The 10516-nt window shown below is 34.4% G+C and overlaps 1 protein-coding gene across 1 annotated transcript; it reads right to left on the bottom strand.

The window, feature by feature from the left end:
- Positions 1-6086: 6086 nt before the first annotated feature.
- On the bottom strand, positions 6087-7826 carry LOC131871104 (xyloglucan endotransglucosylase protein 1-like). The gene is made up of 4 exons (XM_059215921.1): positions 7609-7826; positions 7398-7498; positions 7074-7267; positions 6087-6958 (listed from the first exon to the last, which is right to left on the bottom strand). Exons 1-4 carry the CDS (start codon positions 7769-7771, stop codon positions 6580-6582), a joined length of 837 nt encoding a protein of 278 aa, XP_059071904.1. The 5' UTR covers positions 7772-7826; the 3' UTR covers positions 6087-6579.
- Between the last annotated feature and the right edge of the window lie 2690 nt (positions 7827-10516).

Below are 10516 nucleotides of genomic sequence, written 5' to 3'. Positions count from 1 at the left end.
AGGAGATATTTGCCCCCTGTTTTTCTTTGTTTATTTTATTCGGGTGGTGTTGTCTCTATTTTTGTGAAAGGGTTTTTGTGTTTTCTCTTTTGGCTGAAAAATGTGGCCATTTTTAGTCTTGGCCTAGTTTTAGTTTTTCAATTTTTTGTTAGTGGTGAATATGGGGGAGTGAGATTCTTTGGCTCTTCTTTTAGCAACTTTCTCACGAACGAAATGATAATCAATCTCAATGTGCTTAGTCCGTGCATGAAAGACTGAATTAGCCGTGAGGTACGTAGCACCAAGATTGTCACACCATAGAATAGGGGGAGTAGGGGGAGAATATCCAAGTTCAGAGAGGAGGGATTGAATCCAAATTAGCTCAGCAGTGGCTATGGCAGCTCGTCTATATTCAGCTTCAGTACTAGACCTTGAGACAGTCTTTTGTTTTCGAGCACTCCATGAAATCAGATTTGGGCCAACGAAGATGCAGTAACCGCTAGTAGAACGACGGTCATCGGGGCAGCCAGCCCAATCTGAGTCAGAAAAGGCATTAAGAGTGAGAGGGCTAGACTTGCTGAGTTGCAGTCCATAAGAGAGAGTTTCCTTTAGGTACCGCAGGATACGCTTGACAGCATTCCAATGATCATCAGTGGGCTGTTGCATAAATTGGCATACCTTATTGACAGCGAAGGCAATATCTGGTCTCGTAAGGGTGAGATACTGAAGAGCACCAACAACACTCTTGTATAGAGTTGGATCGCTGAAGGCAGAGCCGATGAATTTAGACAACTTTTCTTAGCTGCAAATAGGAGTGCGAACCGGTTTTGCACCGTCCATCTTTGTCTTCTTGAGAAGATCAAGTGTATACTTCCGTTGAGATAAGAGATGTGAAGACAGAAAATACTTTACGTATTCTACTATATTCAGAACATTGGGTCAAGAGGTTTTAAATAACCATCGTTACAAAGAATAGAAACAGATGAGAATAGAATGCAGAAAATAGAAACAGCTCAAAGAGAACAGAGCGATCTGCAGAAAATGGAAACAGCTCCGGAGAATCAGGGATTTCTGTGATCAGCGCTGGATGTTTCCATATTAATAATGAGTAAAGCGTAGAATGATGGCTGATGAAGATCCCTGGGATAGATATAAATAGGTATGAAGCAGTCTCAGCTAAGGAAAAGAGGAAAGAAGGGAAAGTAACAGGAAAGTTGATGGGTCGGAGAACGCCTGTGTATTATAATAGTGACGGTAGATTTGGTGTTAGCAAAAAGAAACGAAGATTGCATGTGGCAGATTGGCACTTGAAGGTACAGCTAGAAGAGCGTGTTCCGCGTACAGCTGGCCAGGCTGTGAGCATTATAAAATAGTTTGTTTCTTGCAGTTTTTGAGGCTACTAAAAACTGGAGCCCTCATCGTCTCAGCACTTTCTACAAAGCTGGATCGTCAAAATATCATCTCACTTAGGCAGGTAACAATTGATAGTGGAAGCAACCATTCCATCGACGGGTCTAATGGTTTGAAACCATTTGTAAGCTAATAAAAACATCCTATAGTAAAGAAGTTAAAACATGTCCAGGAGAGAATGCAAAATGTTGATGTAATCGAGATTAAGATTTTTTAAATTGAAGTAATTATAGTTTACTGTGAGATGTATTATGATGTTAATTTTGAATGAAAAAAATGATTTCAGATGTTTTTAAGGTTTAGATATTAATATAAACAGTTTCAATGTCAATTGATTGTGATCATATTCTTGAAAATTTAGTATGAGAAGTGAGAAATTTGGATCAAATATGGTTTTATAGAAGTGATAGTAGTGTATACATGACCTAGTATAGTATGGTAAAATGTTATAAAAATTGATCAATTTTGTTTTATAATTGAAGACATAAAACAAATCTAGAGATGACTACAAATTTAGGTCAAATAGTGCACTTTTTGAAGTCAATTGAACATTGATACCATATATCCATGACATCAACACAAAGTGGCATGAAATAAGATGTCTTTTTAGTGCACGATATGCACTTTTATCTACTATAATATTTGATATAATAGCTGTAAATTTTGATCAAATTTATAGAATAATAATTTATTTATCGGGAAAGAGAGAAATATTTACATCATAGGTGAAACATTCCATAACAACAACAATATTATTTATCCATCATAAATATTGGAGCTATGTACACTTATACCCCTATTTAAGTAGATCATGTTTATTTTAATTCTATTATTAGCTCCACCTCTAAATTAACTAGGTTTGCTATTTGTTAATCGATTGCATATATTTAATGAGTTTATAATGAAAATCTATTAATTTTATTTAAATTTTTTTAACCTTATATTTTTAACATGACAAAGAATTTTCCCTTAAGGTTTCTTCCCCTTCATTAGGGTTTCAAGGTTAATGTTTCTAATTACTTACCTTGCATACAAGATTTTTTTATATTTTTATGTTTCTCATGTATGATCATTCATTTCTTTACTTCTTTTAGGGTTTTTTCTTATCATTACCTAATCTTAGATGTTTCACACCCTATCCACCTTTTCTTTGGTTTTTTACATTAGGTTTCATATATTTGATTGTTGAATAATTTATTTATTCTTTATTAGTCCTAGGTCATTCTTATATCACTATTTTGATCCTTTCTAGGGCCTTTTGTTGAACACGCAATAGGATTGAGGGGGGCAAGGTGAATTGATCTGGAACTTCAACAACAACTATTAATCAAATTATTCAACAACACTTTAACCATTATCACATCAAGCATAAACACATAACACATGAAAACCAAATTTACATGAAAAACCCAAACAGGGAAAAACCACGGAGAATATAACTCACAATATGGATAACAATGTTTACAACGTTTTAGGCTTGAAACCAAGGAGTACCAACACCTGAAGGACTTGCATAATGAAGGTGCACTACCTTAGGCAAGATACAAGAAGGACTTGTACAACTGAAGAACACTTCTTCAAGACAAAATACAAACTGCTACCAAAGGACCCACTATCAATCAACAACGATTGAAATAGCTGAACTAAAATTGAGAAGGATTCTCCTGATCATGAAATTGTTCTTGGACAATATTCTAGTGATCAATAACATGGAAAACATATGTAATAATCTTCACTGTCACAACATTATGTCTTGTAGAATATATGAAGTTCAAATCTCTTCTCAACTTGACTTTCTCATCACCACAAACTCAAATCTGTTTGTAAATCATTCACATACAATTATCACACAATTCACTTCTCATCCACACTTAGTTTATCCATCTACACATCTTAAATATGAGATGCAACATTGAAATCCGAATTAAGGCTCAACCAAAATAGAATAAGAAATATTACACAAAATAAGCCACCCTTACCTAAAATACTTAGATTGGTCCATTCTAAGAGAAAGAGGGAACCAGAACATATTATAATTTAGCATTCCATGAATGATTTGACAATCCACAAATGCTCACACATACTCTAGAGGACATTAAAAATGATAATATGTAGACATAATCAATTAGTCGGCCACATAACCAATTCCAATGCAAAATACTCCATGCAAATATCCACACACCAAGGTGAGACCCAAGTAAACATCTCAAGGCATCTTCCAACACATAGCCAGAACAAAGGAACATGATGTAATAAACTACAATGTAATTAACAACATATTTAGAGGGCACCAAATGCATTCCAAACCACCCTAAATACAGGATGATAAAACCAACACCAAAAGAGTATTCAAACCAACATCCATCCAGATAACTAAGATCCTCCTCTGTCATAATGAAAGATGATTGAAATCATGGCTATTGAAATAAAAAGAAAGGCTTCATATGCACACAATGTTTGTGAGATTGTACGTGCTAGGTATGTGAACTATTGGTGAATTATAATATTGTCAACTAACTTAAATGAACATGTAACTTGAATTGCCTATCTAATTGAAGCTTGCATTGGTAATGTATAGATGGGGATCTGCCGCAAACTTGGTCTTCCTCACATTTTGTTTTTCGACAAACATCATTCTGATAACAATGATACTACTGGGCAGATCTACTATTGTAAATTCTTCGACTGGAGTAAATATATATGCTGCTAGCTTTCTAATCCCACTTTGTGTCATTGTTTACACACTTGCAGGAGGACTGAAGGCTAATTTCTTAGCTAGCTATATACATTCAGTTATTGGTATGCACTTCAAAATTTCAAATAGTTTGATTAAGCATTTTTAGCCATTATTTTTCATGTCTCACTTTACTCTTTTCTAAAATCCTTCTATCTCTAAGCAATTATTCTTTTTAAAAGAAATTTATTACTTACTAATCTACAAAATGCTAGGTGGGTATTGAGTGACCAAACTTGTTCATTTTTCTTCACTCCTCTTCTACAACATAAAGTGAGCTATCTTTCCCCTATCTTTCCCCTTAAAACGATATGAGGAAAAACAACAAATTCACCTTCAAGAGTAATGTGGCATTTCTTCCCACTAATATTAACACATCAATAAACCCTTAGTCCAACATCGAACATGTAAATGAATAATTGCAATAAAAATAATCATTACAATCAATAAATATAATTTCAATAACTTGTCTAATTTAGTATTTTAAAAACCCTGAGATCAGATTCAGATGACTAGATATGGATATATGACAAAAAAATCGAGGACTCAGTTTTATTTTTCATATCAAGTAATAATTCAAATAATTGGTTCATAAACACACCTTCCTTAATATTATTATGTAGAAAGCTTATAGACCTCTAATAATGTTGGTGTAAATTTAAAATAAGACCTATCCAAGAGAGACAAAACCAAAAAATAAAATAAATTTGTTACAATAGTTGAAAACTACACAACACTTGACCATCTCAAGATATGGATCCTAGGACATTTTCATTAGTATACTTTCTAGCAATGCATCTATTGTAACACAATTTCCAAGTTTAATAAATATTAAGGTAGATGATACAATATTCATAACAATTACGATTCAATTTGCAAGAGTTAAATTGAAGACAAAATGGAACACACTTTAGTTTTAAGTGGGCCACATACAAATGCATGGCTCAGGCATACTTGTTGACTCACCTTTCAATCAACTAAAGAAATATGGGTTTCTAGCGATATATTAACCATTAGAATAATCTCCTTTGTCGACAATGTTCTTTTGGTTCTATAAGTTAAGATGCCATGTTTATAATGGAATGGAGGCCTTGCACTTGTGTAAGCTGCTTAGGTACATTACAAGATGCCCTTATTTTGAGTCATATTGCATTGAGAAAATAGAGCAAAACAATAGTGCTCTATTTTATGCATTAATACAGTGTCACGTGATTTATTGATTCAAGTAGATGCCATAATCTTGTCCAGGATTTGATATATTTTCTTTAAAATGAATGAATTTTTTTCCTCAATAATATATATCCTAGGGCCTAGCCAATAGAGTACTTTCACCAGAAATTTTGTTGTGCAACTTATATTCTGTCTAGCTTCTCACCCTTGTCTCATAGACGTATATGTACTCTCAAAGAACCATACTCATTAGATTTGGACATTCTTATTGTTTTCACTTTCAATAAACACCTTGATATATTTGGTTACAAGTCTCCACCAAAAGATGTGTTTGAATATCTTTACATTCCTTAACTATGAAACCTATAAAAGATTTTGGGATTTGGTTTTTTATCATTTCTTCTCAAGCTATTCTGTTTAGAAACTTTTAATTTCTAGCCATATGCTTTTCTTTGAATTACCACAGTGTGGTTGTTAATTATATTAAGAGTATTCTAATAAAGAAAGCCAATGCTATTGCTATTTTTTCTTTAAAATATATAAAGACAATATTACAAGCTTGCATTCAAACAAAAACGCTTCCTTAAGAAAAAAGAAACTGCAGAGTATTAATTATTTTCCATGAAACCAATAATTCTACAATTCTACTAAAGGTAAGAAGCTCAAGAAAGTGACCACATGAATTGAATAAAAAGGATTTAGCTTTGATATTTGTAGGCCCCTTGGTTCTGACTCAAAATGACCCTTACAATTTATCTTTATTTTCTAAACTCAAACATTAATCTAGCTGAAATACAAAAACTTTGACTTTGAGGATTCTTTACAAAGTATGGCAGAAGGTAAGGTATTGGAATTAGCGTTGACTTCCAAATCCATCAATACCCTAGTTAGGAGAGATCTATCTTAACAACATAGACTTGATATAAACTCCTATCGGCCGTACACATTGCACCTTACCCAGGTGCAACCGCTAGTTATATTGAAGCAAATTGTGTGTATTAAGAGATTGGTCTTGTCTAGCATAATTTTTGCATCCCATTTAATTTTGCTAGTTTGATTATTGAATTATTATGTATTAATTTTGGTATTAGAGAATTTCACAGGAGGCGGTCCTCAGTCGGAAGAAATTGAAGCTCCTTAAATGCTAACAGTTGGATGTAATGTCTTTCTAAAATATATAATTAATTGGGTGGGATCGCAATCGTTTAAAGTATAGCCTCTTGGGCTTGTAAATCGGTACAAAAAATGGAGGAATAAAAGAATTTATGTAGGTTGCTTCTTTGAAATCAGTTGGATGCCTGGCGAGTGCCTTCAGCAGGAAAGCCCTGTGGAAACCTTTTACTGTCCGAACAGTAATCATAAATCATGTAGTTCTTCCGCACCCATTCAAGTTTCTCCTGCTCGCTCGCCTCCAACGCCTCTGCAGCGTACCATGAATTCACAGAGCAATCAGAAGAGGCGGAGCATGACTCTGCTTTGAAATTTCCATAGGAGGCAACAAAAGGGGATTTGGTCCAGTCGATCTTCACTGCACCGCCTCTGGTTGCCCAATCATCTGCGTTCCACAGGCTTGAATATATTCTCATCGCTTGATTCTTCGGATATGCAACGCCCAAATCCTCGCTGTTCTTGAACACTCTCACCGGAGTTCCATCCACAGAAAACCAGCAGGGAATCAGAAATACACATTAAACTACAATAATGATGTTAAAACTGGAGGGCAAGGCAAAAGAGGACATTCAGTAGCTGATTTGAAGTTGCAGGGACAACATTAACTTACATAATTTGTTGGGGATTCCAGAGCAGGGAGTAAGTGTGGAAGTCTGCCGTGGGGTCGAACCAGAGGTAGAATTGCTGCTCACGGTTGCCTTTGCCTTGTGAGAAAACATTGGTGTGCATAACATAGGGATCTCTAGATAGATTTCCCAGGAAATCGAAGTCTATTTCGTCGTGTTTATCCCCTTGTGAGGACAGCTGCACCAGACCATGAACATTTTATGACACCGTACTCATAGACAATAAATACTCAATTCCCTGCTGCTGCCCACTACTGATTTGGGGACTACAATAGAAATATGTATGGAAGAGTAAGAGAGAAACTCACATAGTAAGCAGTGACAGTGCCGGCCGAGTTACCAGCCACCAACTTGATTTGCATATCGATTTTTCCAAAGAGATATTCATTCTTAGATTGGAAACCTGAGCCTGTTTTAGTACAGCAGAGGAGGGGTTCAGGAATCGGCATACTGTTAAAATCATATATATGGAGTAAGAAAAAGAGATGAATATCTTAGCAAGCAAATGAGATGATATACCTGAGGACTGATCGAGAGTGAGCTGCAAGCGTTGGCCATTGTCGAGTATCTTAGCACGATCATTTCCCCATGTGATGTCAAAGTCGTTATAAAAATTTGCAGAAACAAGGTGGGAGGAGGAGAGTACAAGGCTTACCAGGAGGAAACATGGTAACAGATCCATTGGAATATCAGGACAAGAGTAGAAAACGTAGTAGTTGTAATAGTGATGGAGGTATGGAAATGTTGAATGGTGATAAGGAAATTCAAATGAGATTTATATATAGACAGGGTCAGGTAACAATGGAAAGTAGCGAGAAATTTCACAGAGAGTTGTTGAAGTGGATGATTTGGAGCGCGCTTTGTATTTATATTTTATGGTACTCGAGTTTCGCTCCACGCGGAATTCTAGCAAGAAGAAGAGCGTGTTTCTCGCATTGCATACGGCTGGCTTAGCTGTGTGCAATATAAAATAGGTGTATTTCATAATTTGGAAAGCCTAGTCAAAATGATTGTCTTGGATGTTGCCCTCCTGATGTAATGAGATGTTCGTGTGGGCAATGTTTATCCAGTTCCTACGATGCACCGACATCTTATGCATACAATACATGTTACACATCTTATGTATACAATACATGTTGAATATACATATAACTGCTTGCCGTGCATCATAGGATCCTATGCATACAATACATGTTACACATCCTATGCATATAATACATTTTACATAGACATATAATTGCATGCAGGTGCATAGTAGGGGTTGGGTAGACAGTACCATTTCCACGTCGGGTCCCTCCGTAGTAATCCAGGCCAAATTTATTTCTTCAGCTAAAAGTGAGGAAAAACAGGTAACATAACGTCAATTTCTTCCCTTATTGCCTCGCGATGATGATCAATGGAACTGTTACATACCAAGAATAATCACCTAAGCTCTAAGGGTCTGAAACATAAAATTCATTATGACGATAAAGGTTCCAAGATCACGTTCACTACTATTCTCACATTGCTAAATAAATTAGCGAGGTAGTCATTAATTCTAGAAAATTTCTGTTCAATTTATCTTTTTTCAAAAAGACTTTTGATAAATGATGTCAGATTTTAGATTTTTATATGTTTAGTGTAATTATGAAATTAGGTTTTTTTTTATTGAAATTATAAAATTATTGTCACAATAAATAACTATTTTCATATTTTGTTCTTGCCTTAAATATGTCGGTACTCTCTTAAGTCACATTACTTGACATATATTGCTAGTATAGTTATTATGTATTTCACTTGTCTTGACAATAGTGACACAATTGATTGTTTTTTTAAACACCAAGAAATTGCACCTAATCAAGCCAAATTAAATGCACAACCTAGTGTTTGCTTCCTACAATCAAAGAATTAACCAACACAATGACATTTAGTTAGGTCTACTAGTTTATAAGATCCTTGTGATATCCTTTCTTGTCTAAAATTTCATTTGCATGTATGTTTATGAGTAGTAATTTCTTTGACATGCATGTGATCATTCTAGAATTCACACATGCCTTAAAGTAGGAGGAAAATGCAATTGTGAAATTTACATAACCCTACCATTTAGATTTACTTTTATCTCCATTTTGAGATAATGCCTTAATAGATTTACATATTGACAAACAATGTAATCTTATGTGAATTTGGGTTTCTTACATTTTGATTTTACCCATCTATTTGCACAAATTCCTTTTAACTTATCTCCCACCTTATCCACATAAACACATAAATCCTAAAATATTTGTCTAGACTCTACATTATGAATCTATTATGCCTATACATACAAATTTCCCTATCATTCTATTATCCATTTGATTTGACTATATCTATGTCCTAATACATTTCCCAAAAGATGAAGTTGACCCATCAATCATGGATATGACCCATAATTTTTTTAAATTCAATTTCAAAATTTGGCTGAATGTTGCCTATCTTTTCCCCACTATAACTTGAGTAAACAATTATGTACTTGTATTTAAACATATTTAATTGCGCTTATTTTATAAATCATCAAATAACACTGAATACCATTTACATGTATAAAAGAGACATGTTATAAACATTTTGATTAAAGTACCTAAACAGGCCTAGTTTTGCATCACATCACTCTAGAGCATGTACATGGCCAGGGTATATTATTTTTATCTTCTACTTAATCTTTCTCCAAATTGAACTAAGATAATATGTCTCTTAGAAATGCATTGTTATCCCTCCAAAGTTATTTTAGATACCAAGCCGATATTTCGAGTTAAATGGTATAGCACAAAAAGGTAAACCAATTCAAAGAGAAAATCTTCAAATTTAAAAAGATCAAACCCATAGAGAAAAATAAGTGGATATATAGAAGTCCCAAACCCACTGTTTCAACTTAATGTAGAGTGTAAATCTTGCATAGAGTTAAGGAGTTACATGTATAGGTAAAAGATAGGGGAATGAGCCCAATAATAAATAACATTGTGTCATCTATTAATATATACATGTATTAATATAGTCTACCATTTGAAATAGACACAAAAGTAAAGCAAAATCTTATAGGTGTCTAAACCACATTATTGTCTTTTACCTCCACTCTTATGTGCATGTGAATTCTTGAATGACCATGTATCTTAAAGTATATAGAACACAAACATGTGGGTAACCTATAGATAATAAAAAATCAAAGGATATCATAGGAATCCATATCAACTAATGGACCTTACTAATTCTTTATTATCTAGGTTCATCATTTGACATGCACTTTCCATAGCAAAATACAAAATAAAGGAAAATTATATGTTATGGGGAGCTCATACAAAATAATATGTGTGTGTGTGTGTGTGTGTGTGTGTGTGTGAGTGGAGAGAGAGAGAGAGAGAGAGAGAGAGAGAGAGAGAGAGAGAGAGAGAGAGAGAGAGAGAGAGAGAGAGAG

This window comes from Cryptomeria japonica, unplaced genomic scaffold, assembly GCF_030272615.1.
Source record: "Cryptomeria japonica unplaced genomic scaffold, Sugi_1.0 HiC_scaffold_370, whole genome shotgun sequence".
Classification (NCBI taxonomy): Eukaryota; Viridiplantae; Streptophyta; class Pinopsida; order Cupressales; family Cupressaceae; genus Cryptomeria; species Cryptomeria japonica.
This window is presented reverse-complemented; position numbering and strand designations above follow the sequence as displayed.